Source organism: Ascidiella aspersa, chromosome 2, assembly GCF_963924565.1.
Source record: "Ascidiella aspersa chromosome 2, kaAscAspe10.2, whole genome shotgun sequence".
Lineage (NCBI taxonomy): Eukaryota > Metazoa > Chordata > Ascidiacea > Phlebobranchia > Ascidiidae > Ascidiella > Ascidiella aspersa.
In genome coordinates, this window is record NC_139448.1 from 19,249,906 (window position 1) to 19,270,769 (window position 20,864).

Below are 20,864 nucleotides of genomic sequence, written 5' to 3' on the forward strand. Positions count from 1 at the left end.
GATAGTTTACTGATTCTCTCATCAAGATAATAATAATAATAATAATAATATTAATAATAATGTACTTTGAAAAAATATTGCCTTTGTTTTACGGGAGAATGAACAACCCAAGTTTCTCCTAGAGGTGCTAAGAGCACCTTAAGCATTCCTAAACACGGCGTCCATAGGCCCAGGGGTGTGTAACCTTTTTGTCGCGGCCCGATATAAAACTTTCTATTGACCTTAAGATTTGAATATTATTATTAAACGAAGAAGACATACACAATTCTTCACTAAAACTTTTTATGAAAAGTTCGTTTGGTTTGACATTTTCATTATTGGACTTGTTTTAGGGCAGTGGTCTCCAACCTTTTTAATAAGCGACCCCAATTTAAATAAAATGGAATCAGAATTTACATTGCGACCTCCTTTTTTCAGATAGGAATACAAATATTTTAAATAATCCTGGAACAAAGCAACACGAGCGAATATGCGTTAATTATACACATTTCCATACAACTGTGGCTATGTGTGCACCAAAATGATTTCTTTTAGGAAGTTTTAGTTAAATTATTAATTTATATTTAGGACACGAACACGAACGAACACAAAAATTTTAATTTGTGATTGTTGCACCTGCATGGTAATCCACCAATTTTTGAAAACGCGGCTCCACTTAAGCATAACCGTCCTGCTCTACTTCCAAGCGATTTACGGTGTTTCGGTTTTGATGTCCGATACTAGGCATTCCGATACCGATACCCGATATTTTAAACAAAAGTATCGCGATCCGATCAAATAAAAATAAAAACGTTTAAAAAATAATTTTTGATAAAGTTAACTTTTAGGGTGGATTCGCTGCGTAAATCAAGGGTCAAATTCCTTTATTAATTTGGTATCGGAGCGACACCTATACGACTATAGTATCAAATCAGTACCAATGCTAGTAGCCTACAACTCGGCATCAGGTATCGAATCCTATCCGATACTATCTTTAATGCCAGGGAGTCGAACCAGGACCGACCCGGAACTTTAACCCGGTTCGGACCAAGTTTTTCCGAACCGTAACCGAACCTATAAACTTTACAGAGAATTTATTTATTTATTATTTTTTAGAATTTTAAATAATGAACTGCTTGTTTTTTAGTAGCCTACGTCACGAAACTAAGATTAAATACGAGTTTCTATTCAATAGTTACTATCTACATTTATTGACCCACATTTTTAGATTTAACGCAACTTATATTGTTAGATTTAACCCAACTTATACTTTATGAACCGGTTTTAAAATAAAGATGTTTGAACCGGAGCTGAACAGGAACTTTTTAATGCCTCCGAACCGAAATCGGAACTAAACCGGATTCTGAATAAATTCTTGAACCCGAACTGAACCTGAACCGGAAAAGCAGTGAGTCGAACCGGAGCCGAACCGGAACTTTATAAACCGGTTTTGGGTCAATTTTTTCCGAACCGTAACCAAACCTGAACAGGTTTTTATAAGATTTTAAGGAGCCGAACCGGAACTGAACCGAATAATTTGAAAGTACCTGAACCCGAACCTGTAAATAAAAGCGGTTCGCTCCTGCATGACGACACAACTTCTGTTTTACAGAGTCAAGTTACGCCATGTTCGAATTTTTATGAAAAAAATATGAATATTGAATGAAAAAATCGTTGATTTTTTTATTTTTTAGATATTTTAATAATGAGTTGCTGTTTTTTTATTTTGGGATTTAACGCAAATTATACTGTATCTGAACCGGAACTTTATGAACCGGTTTTAAAATAACGATGGTTGAACCGGAGCTGAACCGGAATTTTTAAATTCCTCCTAACCAAAACCGGAACTGAACCGGATTCCGAAAAAAACCTTGACCCGAACCAAACTGAACCGGGAAAAGTGAAACGGTTCGACTCCCTGCGGAAAAGTCAAACGGTTCGACTCCCTGTTAAATACTATCCCGCAATGCGGCGTAGCGTAATATTATTTTAAAATATGTGTGGTTCAGTGCACAATCACGGGTAACCATGACGAAGTTTTCCCTGGGATAGTGTTAAGTTTCTATGGAAAATTTAGTGATGCTATTCAGATGTCAGAGATCCAAACCAGGGTTGCCAGATTGGCTTTTTTGACGCCAAATTCTACAAATTTGGCTCTTTTTGAACCTGGTTGGCGTCAGAAAATTCAGTTAGCTTTTTGGCTTTTTTTCTGGCTTTTTTGAAAAAGATTGTTAAATCGAGTCAAATTACATTGAGGTCTACTTTTTTTGTTCTAAAAAATTCGTTATACGATCTATACTGGCCCTACCTTGCGTGATTTTTAAAATAATAAATCGTTACTGCAGGTCTCCACTCTCCATGTCGCAGTGTTTCTCGACCCATGGGTCGCGAACCCGTTGGATTTTGTTGGTTCGTGTTTTGATTTTTTAAGATTGGCACTGGTTCTAAGCAAGATATTTTACACACTTGGGAAATTGCAAGAAATACAAAGAAAGTGACTCATATTTAAATTTGATTTTTTACGTAAAGTATTGGTCGCTTACACAGTTCAGTGAAGTGAATTAAGTTAGCATAGCCCCGGTTTATTACTTTTGGCAGGCATCCCGAAAAGGTTGAGAAACACCGCGCTTTAGGATGAGCTCATCAAATCAAAGTATTTTTCAATAGAAAGCTTGACAAAAAAATATTACATTTTCAGCCTAAAGATCGTAGGATAATTGGAGTTTTCCAAAGATAAAAATTTTCATTTTGTTTGGTATGTTGGGAACATGTTATGTTTGTCATGTTGCCATACCACACAAGTTTGAAGCTGAAAGGATATTTGTTTTTATACAAATCAATTATTTATTGCCTTTTATGTGTTTTGAATTTATTTAATTAATGTTTGGCTTTTTCTGGCTTTTTTTTCATTTACGGTTTGGCTTTTTTTCAAATTTTAATCTGGCAACCCTGATCCCAACTTTAATAACAAGAAGCTTTAAACCAGTGGTTGCAAGCCACCGGCCCGTATTAAATGTTCGCTTGCCCGTTAAAAACTCCTGTTTAGTTTTGCAGTTGACAAACTATATTTTTTACCAAATTTGGCGCCGGTCTAGAATCCTACCACAACGCAGATTATTTGGGTTAGGGTGCGGGTTAGCGTTTGGGTTAGGGTGGGTCAAGTGTTATTATTAAATAATAAATAAACCCAAACACTAACCGAAACTCCAACCCAAATATTGTGCGTGTTCCTCAAATTCAATTAGCGTTTGTCTGTTTTTAACCACACAAGCATAGTTTACAAATAGCTTTATTGTTGCTGTAATTTTCGAAGGGAACTTGGCCTTCCACCAGACAAAGTCTTATTAATTGTGTTGCCTTACACTTGATTATACTAAAATAATATTTCAGATTTAAAAAATTTCCAGGTTGTTCAGTAACCCTGTATAATAATATACTCCTTTTTAAGGGTTGATCATCTAAGACTAGTTTGAGTTGGCTAGTAAAGCATTGTGCCCAAGAAATTCTGGTTAGCGGTTCATAAATTGATTTTTGTATTCTGACAACTATCAAATCACTGCTTTGAAAACCTTTAATAAATAATGTTCAATACAGAAATTACTAAATATTTTTTTTTAATTGAAAATATATGTTTTTTTGCTACCCACTCTTTTTCAGACAAACATGATGTATGATTTTCCTTGCTATTAAAATTCAATAATAGATGCTATTTTTTAAAAATTTAGTTATTGTAATTTTCTTTCACTCATGATCCAGAAAATATATATCTATAAAATGACAAGTGGGGTTTCAGATAATGAAGTATGCAATTTGGCATATGATGGACAACTTGCCTTGTTGAGCCATCGTATAAAGCAGACCCCTGAATGTGTCCATACTCCAGACCTGGTAAGAATGATTATAAATATTTTCTGAAAAAAGCACAATATTAAGTCTTATTGCAATGACTTGTTTACCTAAATATACACTAGTATTTTTGGAAACTCAATCGAATAGAAGTCCAACATGCTAGATGTAATATGTTTTGGTTTTAAGCAAACTATGTTGGTGCTTGGTTTGTAATATAAGTTACGATTATGTTAAAGATGATTTTGTATGATGCTAGTGATAATAGTACCAAACCTATTATTGAATTTTTGACCTGTATATATATGTTTTTCAGACGGACAGAACACCACTTCATTGGGCCGTTTCAAGTGGAAAACGGGAAATTGCAGACTTCTTACTAGATTGTAATGCTAATGTCAACTCAACAGATAGTGTGCGTGTTTCAGTATACAATTCTTTAAATATGGTGCTAATATAAAACTTTTACCTGCAGAGTGGCTGGACACCATTGCACATTGCTGCTTCGACTGGCGATGAAACTATTTTGTCTGCAACTCTCGCAAGAGGTGCTGATACAAATGCACAAAATAATTCTGGCCAAACTCCTCTTCATTATGCGGCATCGCGTAACCGCCTTGAAGCAACCCAAGCTCTACTAGCAAGGGGTGCCAACCCTGATATTTGGGATAGTTTTCATGCAACCCCACTCCACCGAGCAGCATCAAAGGGAAACACTGAGATAGTTCGACTTTTAATAGCCCATCATGCAAATCTCAACACGCAAGATTCTGAAGCAAACACACCATTGTATGATATCAAAAATACTTTTGTTCTGTTTGTATAATTAGGTACAGACTGTATATATATACATATTTAGATATGATTAACATTAAGGTATTATTACCAGTGAAACCATGCAATGCTCAGTTGACTAAATTTTATACAAAAATTTTGCATGTTAAAAAGTGTGAGCATTTTTAATGGGCACATGACATTGCTTTAAACCAGTGCACCGCATCCGCAACTTGCGGACACCAACAGAGCTTAAAATATTTCACGAAACACATCAAAACCCCAACCTAAATTCATCACTTACTCCCCCTAATAATTCAAACCATAACATAATTTCTAACACCACCAAACCTTAACAGGGGCAAACAACCCAATGCCTAAACAGCAGGGCCCCAGCATCGCTGTAACCGCCGTTTAAAATAGAGTGCCGAAACTTTGATATGAAAACATCTGATGGCCCCTGATTGTCCTAAACCCTCTTCTTACAGTTTCGGGCTGTATCTTCTATATAAGACTTAATCAAATGACTGCATATTTGGCTTTATTTTTTTGTTGTCTCGAAGCTATGGCATTGTAGATGAATCTGCTTTAGGTAAGTCCAGAAAAGTGCACACCCTTGTTATACTGAATCAAAGAACATTAAGGGCTTTTAAAAGCATATTTGAAATATTACATGACAATTGTGCTTTTTTTCGAAATAGCGGCCCAGAATAATTTCATCAATCACAAAATGCCAATAATACATTTACAATGATATTTTATTGGTTTCAAGCATGTGGATAAAATCTTTCTTTCCACTGTGCTGTAAAGTTTAAAAACAATTGCCATATGTTTTTACTCCTGATAGTCGAGTTCAAAAAACACTTTTTAAATTTGTCCTCTGGCAATTAAACGTATAGGTTTTACAAATTTTAAACATTAAAAAAGTTCATAAAAAACCTGGATTATTACATACGGTCAAAATGCCTGCTTTGATGTACCATTTTGTGTTAAATCTAATGTAAAAATACCCTTAGAAATGCAAGTGAGCACCTACGGGAACATCTAAAAATAAGTTTACTAAATGTATATAGTTATGAAAAAGTTTACCAAAGTTGTCTAAAAATTTACTAAATATATTGGCCTATAGTTATAAATTTTTCATGTTTCTGTCTCCTGTTCTGTGTATCTTGTAAAAACTTTAGAAATAAATTGTTTTAGTTGAAATTTTAACTGTTCTTTACTTTTAGACATCTTGCTTGTGATGAAAGTCGAATTGCAGAAGCAAGACTGCTAATTGAAGCTGGAGCTGATTGTACGCTCACCAACAAGGTATTTTTTATCATTTTTTAGCATATAAAAACTAAAATTGCTTGTTACCATCTTCTTGTGGCATTTAAATGTTGTCACATATAATGGCTCATCATTACTGTATAATATATTCAAGTAATTCAATTCAAATTTCTGATAATTACAGGAAGGCAAAACTGCCATAAGACTTGCATCAGAAACAATGAAGAAGCAACTACAACTTTCAAGATAAAATTGAACTTCTGTTAATTCCACAAGGTGTACTGTACACAAATGGAAATTATTCTATTTTTGGTGTGTCCTATTCATCACCATATTGTATTTTGTGGTTTAGTTTTGTTTAAATGGTAAAATTGTTAGCACATCTTAGCTTTGATTAACCTAATATAAATTTTGTAAACATTGAAAAACAAAAACATACTGTTCTCTTAACAATATTTTCGTTTTTTATTATCAAACATACCTAAATGTACTTACTTAATATACTGTTAAATATCAATATAGATAAGCCAATTTTGAAGGTCAAAGTTTGTATGTATTTTTAAAACACAGTATTATATTCATATCCTTCAAAGTTCTGCAGCATATATATTAACAATACTCATTTTTAAACATGTTTTTAACTGATGTGATACAAGAAGTGAGCTAAATAGTATAACCTATAACAATTCTTCGCTTAAATTACACCAACAACAACAGTTTACTTTTTAAATCATATGCACATTAAACAAATTATTTATTTTATCACCATTTAACTATTTTGTTAAACGTAAAAGGTTCGGGCATGTTACCACATTTGCAATGTTTGAACAAATTTACATGTTCAACAAATTGGTTAGGACAAAATTACTAGGTTCTGCTTTAATTATGTTTTTTAATACTGACAAGGCAGCCAAAGCGGAATAAATGTTTTTGTATGAGTTAAAACAATTGAAAATGTTGCTTATGAATTTAGTTATCAACAGAAAAAAATGTGTTTTAATGTTGTGTGGTAATCTCTCTATTACCGCCATTCGTATGCAACCACAGCTAAGTGGTGTTAATTTTCTTAAGGCAAATAAGCATCTATTAAATAGTTATTACAATTGTTATTGTGTTTAAAATAAGCAATAATCCAAACTTTATCTATTTAATGTTGATCTATGTCGATTGTTATTTATAATGTGACGATACAACTTTTGTTGAAAGTAAAGCGCACAAAACATTGCTTGACTCCTGTTACCGCAATATACTGTTCGGAAAAGTAAATACGAACAGTTATAAATTTTATTAAAAATATTTTTTGGTTTGAATGTGCTATTTAATGCAAATATAGAAGGATTCTAGCTTTATATTCACATTTAACTAAAAACAATAAAATAAAAAATAAAAATGTATATAAGCACAGTTAAAAAAGGCAACACTATAATCTAAAGAAACTATCCAGCACATCTAATTCTGAGATGCTGGACCTGCTCACATAGTATCTCGTCTCATCGCAAACATCATCGCCGTCAATAGCACCCTGATCTGGGCGAAGACCTGCCAGGTTAAATAGTAGGCTAAGGTTATCGCAACTGTTAGCCTATAGCTATTGCTTGGTTGGATTTGTTTCGTTTGGGTTGTCTTATTGTGGGTCTTCTGTCTTTTAGGGCAAAAAACGTTTTTTAGACCCTTTGTAGTCTAAATTCTAAATTTAAATCGTTCATGTGCTAATTGCATTTTGCGGCAATTGTAGTTGATGTAGATTGTACAGTGAAGTTGTGGAGGCACTACGTTCAAAAACCGCATGCCCCAAAGCATATCTTTTTGCTAACTTTAACTATTCAAATGTCAAATAATTGTTTTTTTACGAAACAAATGTTAAGGGTTACGTTACATAGCGACGTCACAAAGTTGTGACAAACGTAACGCCATACAGTTGTACGTCGAACAAAACATCTTATAGAAGTACTACTAAAGGGAACACACAATAAGACCCAGAACGGAAAGAGCGCTAGCTCTAAGTTAATATTTTTTTGCAGTGATTCTAATGGTTTTGTTGGTTGTACACCACTCCTACAGCGCTGTACAAACTCTGTTTTTGCCAACTTTAACATTAAAACAGTAAAAAATATTCTGTTTTCTAGTTATGTTACATTTTTAGAGAACAAAGTCTTTTTGAGTGCCATTACATGTTTTCATATCATTGAAGGTATAACGGCCATATTTAATTACAATTTTGCTAACTTATAGATAAACGATGAAATTCATCCACCACTGGAACAATTATTTATTCAGGTTTTATATAATTGGATAACGGGCCAGCAACAGGGGACCCAAACCGAATCGCTAATGTTTTTGTAATATTGTCGTTATATTGTGTGTCCTTACATCTTTTGAACACGATAACGCAAAGTTTAATTTTTGCGCTTAGATTTTTATTTGCGCTCGACATTGCCAGTGCCTTTACAATTGTGGAGTAAATTCCCTCACAATACGTTTGCCAAAATCAGCTCAAATGCCGAATTGCTTTTCGTAGAGAGGGGCTGAAAAATGGTTAAGAACCACTGGTCTATAACATACAGGTGGTTCTCAGCAGATGCTTTCATTTTTCTTTATTATTCTTTAAATTTAGACAACAATGAAGCAAAATAAGATAGGCCTATACATTATAATACTGAAGAGGAAATCTCTGTTTACTGATGAGCTACGCCAGAAATTTCCGTGTTTCAGAAAAGGACGTGTTAATTTCGAAGCTGAATGCAATACTTGTGGATATGACACGTTTTTCTCAAACGCAACAATTTTACTTTGGTTTTACTTGCAGGCAAGAAAATGTCCTCTTTTTGGGTGCTGAAAATATGGTAGCCCTATTATAATATTAAATTAAGACCAACGACACAGCCAAATATGCAGTACAGAATAATATCAAAATCGTCTGAATGAGACCCAAATCTGCCGGAATACGTCCTAAATTCATCCAAATAAGGCCTAAATGGCCAAAATAACGCCTGAAACTGTAGGTAGAGGGTATGATCGGAGCCGTCTGTCTGGCATCGACCGCTTTGGTGACGACGTTAGCACGCCCTATAGTTTGTCCGGCGCCGTCAGGGCGCCGCTGTTTTGGCACCGGATTTTTGGCCCTGTTTGAGGTTATTGGTGGATAATGGGTGGTATTAGAAAATGGGTTAGGCTTAAAATTATTAGGGAAGTTAGTGATCTTCTCAGGGGTGGCATTTGGGGTTAAGTTAATTGTTGCTTAGGCCTGATTCTGACCATTTAGGTCTTATTCCGATGGATTTAGGACATATTCGGATTTAGATTGTGCTACGACTATTATGTATTAGTCGTATTTTGGTCTTATTCCGAACTGTGTTTTATTCCGACGTCGATTTTGTGCTTATCTCGGTCTTATAGCTGGAGTCCTTACTAAGAACAACATCATAGGCTACGCTTATTTTGTTAAAGTTGTAGGTTGGAGAGATGTTACTCATCGAACAAAGGCCACATTACAAAATGTTATCGAAGCATGCAAAAATTACTTGAACTGGACAAATTTGGCATAAATTGAATTTTGGAGTCATAGACGTTAGGCCAGGGGTCACGAAAAGTCCGCGGAGTTATTTTTGCCGGTACGCGGCATTTTCCTAATTAAGATCGAGTATATTTGAAATCTCTCGGATGCAATTTTAAACAAAATTTTCGTAAATTTTAAATTAGACCGCAGTTATCAAGGCTCACTACAATTTTGTTACCCAGCAGTCATCTATATTTCCTTCATTTAACAATAATCAAATTAGTAAACTTCGACAGATAATTCTATATCCGGCCCGCGATTTGGACCACAGTCATCCCGCCCTACAAAAAAAGATTTATAAAACAGAATAAAGGCAACGTAAGACATACCAAAAACATAGTTCGCTCTAAAGCGCCCCAAAAACAAATTTACCCAGTTAAAATTGGCAAAAAAGACAATTTGCGCGATGCCATACTTCCTTGCTGAATCCTTTTTCCCAAGCACCTCTATATTAAAATAACAATAAACTGTTTTGTCAAGCACCCCTATATTTAAAAAATAAAGAGTTTTGGCATTACTGTTTCTAATTCTCTCCTCCTCATCTTCTATACTTAATTCATCGTACCAATCATCGCTATAGTTGGCCTCGTGATAGAGGTGATTCATGAGATCGTCTTCGTCTGTTTCGTTTAAATCCTGCTGGTACATGTCGTCATTAATGATGTCATCTTGGTGCCCTGAGCTAAAAATGTATTGTATTTTAATTTATTTTGTATTGGATAATTGTTTTAGATGTTTGTTTCCTAAAACTAAATATCCATCTCCTACACAACATTTAACACACACGGGGAAGTCTTGTGTCCAATTTGCATTCAGTCCAGCGTATACGCCGTTGAAGTATAGAATTAATGACTTAGTAAAAGCCAGTTCCAGCAAGTATTTTGTAACACAGTTACTAGTGGAAATTAAGTCAGTTAAACACCGTCTGAGGTCAGGCGCGGATTTAGGATTTTTGTTTAGGGGTTTATGAAAATGTTTTTAGAGATGACTTAATTGACGTCACACAGAGTTAATCATTAGAACATTACACAGCTCGTTTTGGTTTGTTAAAGTTTTAGGTTGGAGAGGTCACAGAGGTGTTACTTTTAATACAAAAGCTACGTTACAAAGATGTTCCCGATTTGCGCAAAGCGAAATAAATTCCTTTATATGTTGTGGGGCGCACGACACCGTTGAGCTACACCAAGTTTATGAAAATAGGTCAAGACCCAATACTACGCAATCCAGATTCGCACGAAGAGACAAAAGTTTTGAACTTTTGGTACCGTAGTTAAGTTGCCAAAAAATGCAGTTTAAGAAGGGGGCACGTGGCCATCGATCTGCCCTTGTCTGATGATACATGCATCGAATAGGTTTGTGGCTGCGTCTGAGGCCTGAAAGTTGCCCTGTTCCATTTTATTTTACGGGCACTTACTCATCATTTGAATTACTACTTCCACCCGAACTTCCACCCCCATCACTGGAATATTCGATAGCTTCAATGTCTGAACCATCGTCCGCTAGATAATCATCACCACCATCTCCATCATCGCCTCCCTCATCTGAACCGTCGCCTCCGTCACTGCCACTCTCTGTATAACCAAAATACGCAATAAACCGCGAAGTTAAAACATATTTAAGAAAAAAAGCCATAAAAAGCCTAAACTACATATTTGTCGAAAAAAACCATCACATTGCAGTGGTGACAGTCTGTGGTTAGATATTTTACAATGTAATTTTACAAAAATAGCTCAAACCTCCGATACCAACCTAGTATGACTACCAATAGATAATATTGGTAATTTAAGCCAAGATTATCTTTTGGTAGTCATACTAGGTATCCGATACCAAACTAATTTAAGCACTGAAAGATCTGAAAAGATGCACAAACATATGTATGTGAACAATTGTGATAACCCTTCTGAAGTTTGACCAACGATTACGGCTTACGTATCACTAGTACACCGAAAGTCATCTCACCGAATCTGTCGATTAATGATGCCAGCAGGGTAGGCCAAAAACAATAGCCTGCAGCGAGGTTCGACTCACGACCTCCGGTCTTGCTTGCTAGAATTTATTCAATGTGAGATGCACACATATGTGTGTTAACAACTGATCTAGCCCTTTTGAAGCTGCTTTTTGACCAACGATTACGACTTATTTATCATTAGTACACCGAAAGCTACCGGAGACTCAATGATGAAAGCAGGGCAGGCTAGAAAAACAACTAGCCCGTAGTGTACTGTTTTAAGCAATTAAAGGTCGGCTAAAGGCGATTCGATGTTTAATATTTTTGTCAAGCTTTGATAACCTATATGTGTTGGTTTGACATCCTAATATGCGCTGAATATTATTTATTTTATATGATTTTCCACGATAAAATATTTCACCCAAAATAGACTTTATAAGTTGTTTTACTGGATGACGATGTTTGTTATTTCAGCAATTCATAAAATTGACGTTAAATAATATGTTTTAATTAGTAAAGCGTGTATCTTAGGGGTGGGCACCTACCTGCCCGCAGCAACGTAAATCTTCGAGCCCGCCGCCTCTTTTTCAAACTATGTAACGAGGCAATGCCCCTTTGATTTTTGCTACAGTAATCTTCCGCTTAAGTCCGCACCCGTTTAAGTCCGCATCCCAGTTAAGTCCGCAAAAAATTCTCTAAAAATCGGGATTCAAGTTTATCAAAAATATTTTTTTTTAATTTTTGTAGAGTAATTATCTAATTTCGAGAGCTGTTCGGCGATTTGCTTTTTTTTAAAAACCGTCACTAAAGATGGAACCGAAAGACTGGGTTGACGCATGTTATGAACTCAAAGATACAGCTTATGTGTTAGCTCAGTAAATCAAACAATAGATGCTCGAAGTTGTTTTCTTTTACTTTCTTCTGACATCCGATAGTTTTCGCAGAGCGTTTTCAAATAGCTTCTCTATTTTCCCAACCGCCTGGATAAATTTTTTATCTACATGGTAATTTGCAAGACTTCGCTCACTAGGATGACCTGGGTCACTTAATTTACTAGCGTAGGACCTTAACGTCACGCGTTATACGATTTAACGGGGCAACTCTGATTTTAATTTATTACAAATTTGCCACCTGTTCGCTTCAAAAGTTTCAAATAATCTAAAACAATAATTACAGTTTTATATGTTGCCTATTTTAAGCCAGGGTGGTCCAAGGTTGAAAGCATCGCGGCCCACAATATTTCTTGCATATTCTTTGCGGGCCACATAAAGTGCTATATGCGTGCTAGGGGCGGATAATTGATTTTCGTTTGGTCGGGGCATAAATGTTTAAAGATAACGTCACAAAGCATCGTCGAAAGAAATTCAAGCTCTATAAACTTGCTGCTCTCGCCGAACTTTTGTGCAAATAAACTCAGATGTTTATAAGCGTGAAATGTTTTTTAACTATAGATCAATTTTGCTGAAATTGCATCAGAGAAAGGGCGTCTTTAGTCAAAGTGAAATCCTGTAAAAAAACAGTACTTTCCAGAAGCGCGATATATTTTATCTTTTATTCACTTTTAAGTTGCAAAAATTGTCATTTATGTAGAGTAGTACTTTATATGTTATGTTCATATTAAAAACACGGAGAACAAAACGCAAATATAACTTACAATTTCGCAAAACAGCCATTTTAAAAAGTTATGTTATAGGACGTACTGCGACTTTTATACCGGTCTAACACATACCAAAATTAGTCTGTCTTGCCACCCCCTGTATCCGAACTTGATGAGCGACAGTAAACTGGTTTATTTAATGTTGTAGCCGGAAAATGTAATGATAACCAAACATATCGAACATGCTTGCTGTTCGCTGGTCACTTTGATTTCAGTGTTTCGAAACCTTTATTGGATTGAGGCACCCTGCAGAAATTATATATAGTTTCTCGACACCCTTGCCCGTATTTTTGAGTGATAACCTGTATACGTTACAATAAGCGAGATTGTAACAGCATATTAACTGAGCAACAAGGTTGAAAACAACGTTTAATTACTGGCACACATATTTTGCCTAGGTTTGGACCACCCTGTTTTAAGCTATGCTTTTGTGATCTGGCGCTTGGTAATCAATCTTTTCCTCGCCTTTGTAATATGCGTCTTGAAGCGACGTTACGTAACACGCAGTTAAATAGTTAATAATGTCAAGTTTGACATAAATATTTACTACGTGTTAAAATGTACATTAGGAATTATAATTTTTAAAGACGTATAAACACGCACTAATGATTATTATTATCCACTGTACTGTGTGTACCCGAAAAAATAACTAAAAACGTTCAGTCCGCACCTATACCGGTTAAGTCTGCACAAGCCTAAAAAATTCAGTTTGCGGACTTAACCGGGAGATTACTGTATATAAACAAAACCAAAACAATTTAGCCCTTTGCGTAAATACTTTTCGGGTTTCAAATATGTTATAAAATCGAGAGTATGTCATCCCAATATAAAGTTACCGTACACCAAAAAATAGATAACAAGTAAAACTGATTTTAAAACATGAGTAAAATCAGGATCAGACGTTATAAATTCGAATTAAGGATGCCACTTGGCGAAATATATTTTTTCTTCTAAACAAAACGTCTGATCCTGATTTTACTCATGTGTTTAACTATGAGTTTTACTTGTTAATATACGCGTCAGCGGAGCAGTGATCGACTGGCTAAAACCTGCCGCCGATGGTTTTGGATTTTATAAACACAACCTAATGCAAAATATAGATAAAGAGTTAAATTTATGGCGTAAGTATTTATACTACCGCCTTCTTTTGACACTAGGAATCCTAGTTAATAAAAACTTTTTTTTATCCCCTGATTAAAAGATATTACATTATACTGCTTAATACATTTGAATAACAAAATAATTAGTGGAAATTTCGTACGGCCTGCCGAGACCTTCCGACCTTTTCCTGTCGAGACCTTTTGAGTGTTGAATTTATTTTTTCTTCTTCATAGTGACTGCCATAGGCAAATAATACCAAGTCATTGGATTGGGTTAATTGCTTGTCCCTATTGTACGTCATTTTTAAGGAGTCCTAATAGCTATTTTTGTGCGAAATATTCTTCGGTAAAAAATACTTAGCACTATAGTATTTTCGTGCCTCGCGACAGTGCTTTACCGCGATCTCTTTGCCGCAAAACGCGAACACACAATAAGTTAAATGAGCAATATCTAAGGCACATTAAGCAGTATAGACCATATAGTAAGAAGACAGGCCGACATTAATAAAACGGCGTCCTGGTTGATCTCCGCAATTAAGACACCGCTGTTTGTGCTTGATGACTGTTAATTATTAAAAGTGGGTATAATAGGGTTAAAAATTTGGTTAGCAATCAAGTAATTGATGGAGTTAGTTATAGTTACTGGTCGGGTTTCGGGTTAGGTAAGAGCTTGTTTACTAATTCTGGCGCTATAGGTCTTATACCGATGGATTTTAGGCTTATTCCGATTTATTAGGTCCCATCCAGACAATAATTTGTTGGTGTAATTTTGGTTTCATTTCGATTTTGGTTTTAATCCTGACGTTAATGACTTTAAATTTCCGTCTTATTGCACGAGCTATTTATATCGAACGTGCCTCAAAAACATACTTAAAAACTAGTAATCAATACTTCGTTTGGTGTGCTTAAGTAATAGCGTTATAACAGCGTGTCCAATCGTGGTAATGAGAACAAACATTCTTTAATTATCGCTGAGAGCGAAAACTGGTGTGTCATGAAATTCTTTGCCGTTATTTCGATGACTGCCGTGGATTGAGAATTTGGATAATCCCAAACCCTAAACTACAAGTTCCTACCTGACTAGAACCGCGTCGAAATAGCGCATGAACAAACTGCCGAAATTAAACACTATTCAAAAACAGCTATTTTATTCCGCATGAAGCTGTAGTGTACAAGTACCAAAATTATGATAAAATTATATACATTTTACCAACCTGTACTTACGTTCCAACGTGTTTAGTTATGTCAACTCGTGCTAATATAAAGGGGTTTGCAAACTAATTGTGCAATGTTAACCGCATATAGTTTACGTAAACCAATGGTTCGCAACCTTTCTTATCCCGCGGTGGTCCCCTTAAGTTTATATTTAAAACTAATCCCCTTCCTTAGACCAGGGGTCCGCAAATACTTTTTGGCGCGACCCAAAATTGCTAGTACCGAGGTCTCGCGACCCAAATACTTCGAATTTTTTTAATAAAATAGCTTTGCTAAAAAACAGTAATTTATTGTGTTTCTATTCATTAAGACAGATCTATATGTTATGTGTTTTTAAAAAGAAAGATTTCTGTAACACAAATGAAAAGAAGCCTTGAGTTTTACTAGTTTTACTGTCTCATTCGGATGACAAATATGATTTAGCAATATGGGTTGCAGGCTTGCAGCCCCACCAACTTCCGGCCATAACCCCTTCAACCCGCGTCCGCTATTGCGCTTTCTTAGTGCAATAATTACTGGCAAGGTGTGTAATGATTTTTTGGGCGAATCAATAAAAATGTCCGACGTCTCATAGCAATCGTTTTAGGAAACTCAACATTATAAGGCTCGCATCTAAGGATTTTTCAGAGGGCCGTATTAAATTTCCGCTAACAATTTTTTATAAAAACGTGCTGCCTTTAAGCACTTTAATATCATAACTCTTAATCAGGGACAAACCATGTTTGATGCAGTGAAAATGAGCCTATTTACATTACAACAAGGAAACAACGGGCGAAGCGCGAAAACAAATGTTTAAATTGGCAAACCTTTAAACTTACAAGTAGACGTGGCGCATTTTCCACACACGAAATAAAATACAAACATATTTCTTATGCGATTTTTGTTAATGTTTATCATTAAATAATATATCAGCGAATTAATTTTGAAAAAATTGATTTTAGATGGTTTCATCCTACGAAAAATGTCCTACTTATAGTTGTCATGCGCACGTCACCTTTGGTCTGAGAGACTACATCAAAACGCCAATGTAATTCAAAGTCAAATTTGATACGCGCGGGGAAAAAATTTGTGCAATTTCGTATAGTTAAAACAGTTAAAAATATTGAGCATGCTGGCCTTGTGTACATTTGTGAAAGAGTTTGCTGGCAGGATGATTTTCACTGGAGGGCCGGACCCGGCCTGTGGGCCGAAGCACGATGTAACGAAGAGAACAACGTGTTACGACGCTTTGGTTACAGAAACGGGATAAAATAATGAAAGAGAGTTTTTTTAAAAACGTATACGAAGAAGAAAACCAAGATTGCGGTAAGCAGATCAGTTTGGTGTGGTAATGGCCAAAATGGTGTTGGATTGCAAGCGCTCTTTGCCATCACCTGGATCGAACGAACACTCACGACTTTTTACGGGGTTCCAGTGTATATATTTCCCGTGACAATTTTAGTCGCGCTCAAAGTAAGACGGCTCTCTAGTATACAATTCAGTGTACTAATGGAAACAATTAGAAAACTTAAAATATAGGCCTCTATTAACAAGCACAAAATACAGGCCTCTATTAATAAGGTTTTCACGACCCAAACTGAATGGTCCCGCGACCCAAATTGGGGTCGCGACCCCGTATTTGCGGACCCCTGCCTTAGACAATCAGCACCTGTAAATATGTCATTACGAAGACAGTTTAACCTCTTTAAAATTGCAAGCTTTTTAGCCGCTAAATAAGTACCAAATAAATGGTAATCAACTTGTTGAATGTTATTTTAATGACAGCTATAAATGCTGTCGTAGTAAAGAATAGAAAGAGAGCGCAATGCGACGTACAAATTCGACTGCACACTTCGCTTATAAGTTTTGTCTCGCATGCAAAAATACCAGCGCTGAAGTAGGCTCTAAAAATATGTTGGCTTATTTTACTCCTCAATCTTTTTTGAAACAATTGTTATTCACGTTTTGGTTACTAACATTATTTTTCAGTGTTGTAAACAATCTATTTTAAATTTACTTTAGTCCCAGTCAAGTCTTTTGATAGATAATTTAAGTCAAAACTATAATAAATCAAGTCCCAGTCGAACTCACTAGTTGCCAAAGTCATGAGTTGCCCAGTCAAGTCATTTAAAGAGCAAGGCAATCCAAGTCAAATCTCCGATAGAAAAATAAAAAAAAATTGAAGCAGGTGATAGTTTTACGTGTAAAATTGGGCTGAAAAGCCCAATTTTATAAAAAAAAATGTGAAATGAAAACACTTTGTTTAACCGGAGAACTTATTTTAGAGGTTACATGACGTGTTGTCCAAAAAAGATTAGACTGTTGCTCGATAAAATGGATAATTAATTATCCAAATATAATATAGGCAAAACATAAAGCTGATTTCAAACAAGTTGTAAGAGCATTGGCCCCACAGTTGTGTAATATTTAAGTTTAGTTAGAATGCATGGCCAAGCAAAGCAACAACTACATGACCACGCAAAGATAGCACCTGTCCTAATAACACATTTGCTAAAAATGAACTAGTTTTGGCACCAGTAATACAACCAACGGTGACAAAACTCCATATAATTACGATTTGGTAAATTCCCAACTAGATTAGAGATTAAGTTGAATTTCTAACTAGATTAGAGTGGTTCAACCCCAGGTCAGGTCATTTGTAAGTTTGTAATATATTCAGAAAATCTAAAAATATAGCCTAGGCTACTATAAAAATATATATTGAGAAATATCAGCACAAAAGTTCACAGCCTATATTGTGTGTGACTCGCACAAAATACGCAAATAATATTGTGGTCCCGTATTTGTAGTCGTTTGTTTTAATCTCGTTGTTAGTAGGCCTATAAAAGTTTTTTCAAAATATTTTTTATTTGATTTAAAACGGGCAAAATTTAGGCCGATTACAAACGTCTCGCGAAAAACGTAAAACCTAAGAAGATCATAACAGGTAGCCTAATTGCAATCTTACCGGAATTTAGCGAACTTAAGCCATCCTCTCCCTCATTGAGATCAAAACATCCTCCACATAGATAAGATCGTAATGCTGTGCTTGAACTTGAACAAGTCCTCTGCATATGTCCCTTGGAAACACTTCCTTCTGACAGTTCTGAGTTGTTGTTGTTTTTTTCGCGAAAGAATACCTTGTCCTTTATATATCCAAACATTCGTGTTACTGTTACAGGGAAGTTTTGTCTGCTTTCCCGCTTTAACGGTCTCCTCAGTGTTGTCATTGGATTGCTTAGTTCACAACGTGTGAAATGTACTCTAGCATCACGTTTCTCTGCCCTTGAGAAGCCCGGCTCTGGAAAGTAACATGAGGAACTGAGCTGTGATGGCTCGCGTTTTGTGCCAACTGACGATTCAACATCGATTGACTGCCTTGAAAAACATTCGACTGAATCAGATTTAATGTCGTACTTTACAACTGATAAAATACAATATCGCTGTTGGTGGGGGTTGCCTGGCATATGATAATATTCAACTTCATGGCGTTGCTGAAGTGGCGAGGTAACAGAAGTAGGTAAACACGGACGAGGAGAATTTCCTGTTTCTAAATTTGTATGCGGTTTACAACCTTGGTGGGAAAAAGTTGCATTGGCAGATTGTGTATTATAACACAAACATTCAAGAACTTCTTTTGGTGCTAAGTCATTTGTTTTTTGATAATCTTTTTGTGAATGTTCGAGGACACTTTCAGGTACATTCCACTGAAGCGGTGCTAATTTTATCTTGTTTGTTCGTTCACATTGTAACCTGGAACTGGAACATTTGTCCAGCCTTTGCTGGATTCTTCGAAGGTTGTGTCGAACCGTGTTTTCAAACAAATTACTACCTTTTTTCCGTTGATCCTTATCCCTGCAAGCTAATTCTTTTGTGGTTATCATTCCCTACAACATACCTGACACTTTAAAGATAAAAAATAGCGTGGTTTTAGAGAAATGGCTATCTTTACAATCATCCAATAGGCTACACTTAGTGCAGTGCTCTTTTAATGCAAGTTTTATTGTGCGATCCACAATGAGATACGACCAAACGATATGTCATATGAACAAATGAGATATGTGGTTATAAAAATATTTAAACAAAATTAGTGGATATAAAAATATTTTTTTTTAAATTAGAGTATAAATAAATAACATTAACCCTTGTTTAGCAATAATTTAAAAAGCAACTAATTAGAAATAAGATTAACAGTTACATAATAGAAAACTGTAACATTTAAAAATGCTTCGCGACCACTGGTTGGGAATCACTGTTTTAGTGTGTATACTTATTAACCAGCTTGACTTCAGGGGCAGATTTGACATCATATCGTATAAGAGAAATAAGTTGTGTAGTCATACCATACTTTGTAAAAGTGTATTACATTCTTCCTTTATAGCGTTTCCAACCTAAAACTGAAACTTTGTGCAAATATTTAGCTTAAAACAAGTGAAAACTTGCCCTTTCTAAACACTAAAATGTTTTGTTATGCTATACTTCATCCAAAGCTAGACGCATACTACAACGTAGGCAGAATGGATGTCCAACACATTTAGCAAAATTGATGCAACTACCTTCAGCCCATTAAAGAAAAAATTAACGTATTTTTATTTAAGCAACCGTATGACGTAACCATATTTTATTGAATTGACATTTTTGTCGCGTCAGTTTCGTCATAAAACGTTTCTTCTTTTTAGGGCGACTAATTTTTTACTCGTGGAATATTACACTTTGCCTGAGCTTTTTGGCTGATTACTTTTTTCAACATATCCAACTCCAATAAGTTAACTACATCCTGGGGTTAACAATTCTAATGCTTAACACAATCGATCTGCAACGTATCACTAGACGTTGACTAATCTTTTTACTTCGATAAGAACCACTTCAGTTTTATCAAGTCGATCGATTGTCAATAACTATTTGCACAAGTGTCGGTCGTCACTATTAATACAACTGACCAAAATAATTCGACTACGTTCTACGGATGTTCTAATTGCTGCTTAAAAATAAACTTTACAACAAACATCTCGATTGAACGTAATATAAGTCGTGGATACACAGTGCAAGGCCACAAATCTGCATACGATTATGCAGCTAAACAATCAGGTTACGCGCGGCGAAAAATATCGAGCGAAGGCCGTAACTGCCGGTTAGGGACTAGACTCTTCATTATCCCTAACGACAAGTACTTTTCCCCACGCTGATGTTGATTACTTATGCCTAGGTAAGTAGCGCGCATTACACTTTGTTATGTACGAATCTAGATGTTTATTGGCTTAATAATTTTGCATGGTCAGCCTGTATCTATAAATAGATATAACGTTGCAAAATAATGTTAACCGGAATAATGTCGAAGGTTTTACCTGGTTCACACTTTGTCATACTTAAGATGATTTTTAAATATTTTTGGTCGAAATTGCGTAATCGCCTGTAGACAAATTTGCAAATTTTGTTTTATAGCTCATACTTCGGATGTCTTGAAGATGGGTTAAAATGGCGTTTGCATAGAACTTATTTAAATCAAATTGGAAGTCATGTAACAGATAAAATGCTAGA

At 35.5% G+C, this 20,864-nt stretch overlaps 1 protein-coding gene across 1 annotated transcript; it reads left to right on the top strand.

Annotated features, from left to right (window-relative positions):
• Positions 1-2,135: 2,135 nt before the first annotated feature.
• LOC146164216 (uncharacterized) lies at positions 2,136-7,222 on the top strand. The gene is made up of 5 exons (XM_083381376.1): positions 2,136-3,867; positions 4,142-4,240; positions 4,301-4,614; positions 5,829-5,910; positions 6,056-7,222. The coding sequence occupies exons 1-5, from the start codon at positions 3,727-3,729 to the stop codon at positions 6,119-6,121; spliced, it is 702 nt and encodes a 233-aa protein (XP_083237502.1). The 5' UTR covers positions 2,136-3,726; the 3' UTR covers positions 6,122-7,222.
• Positions 7,223-20,864: the final 13,642 nt, after the last annotated feature.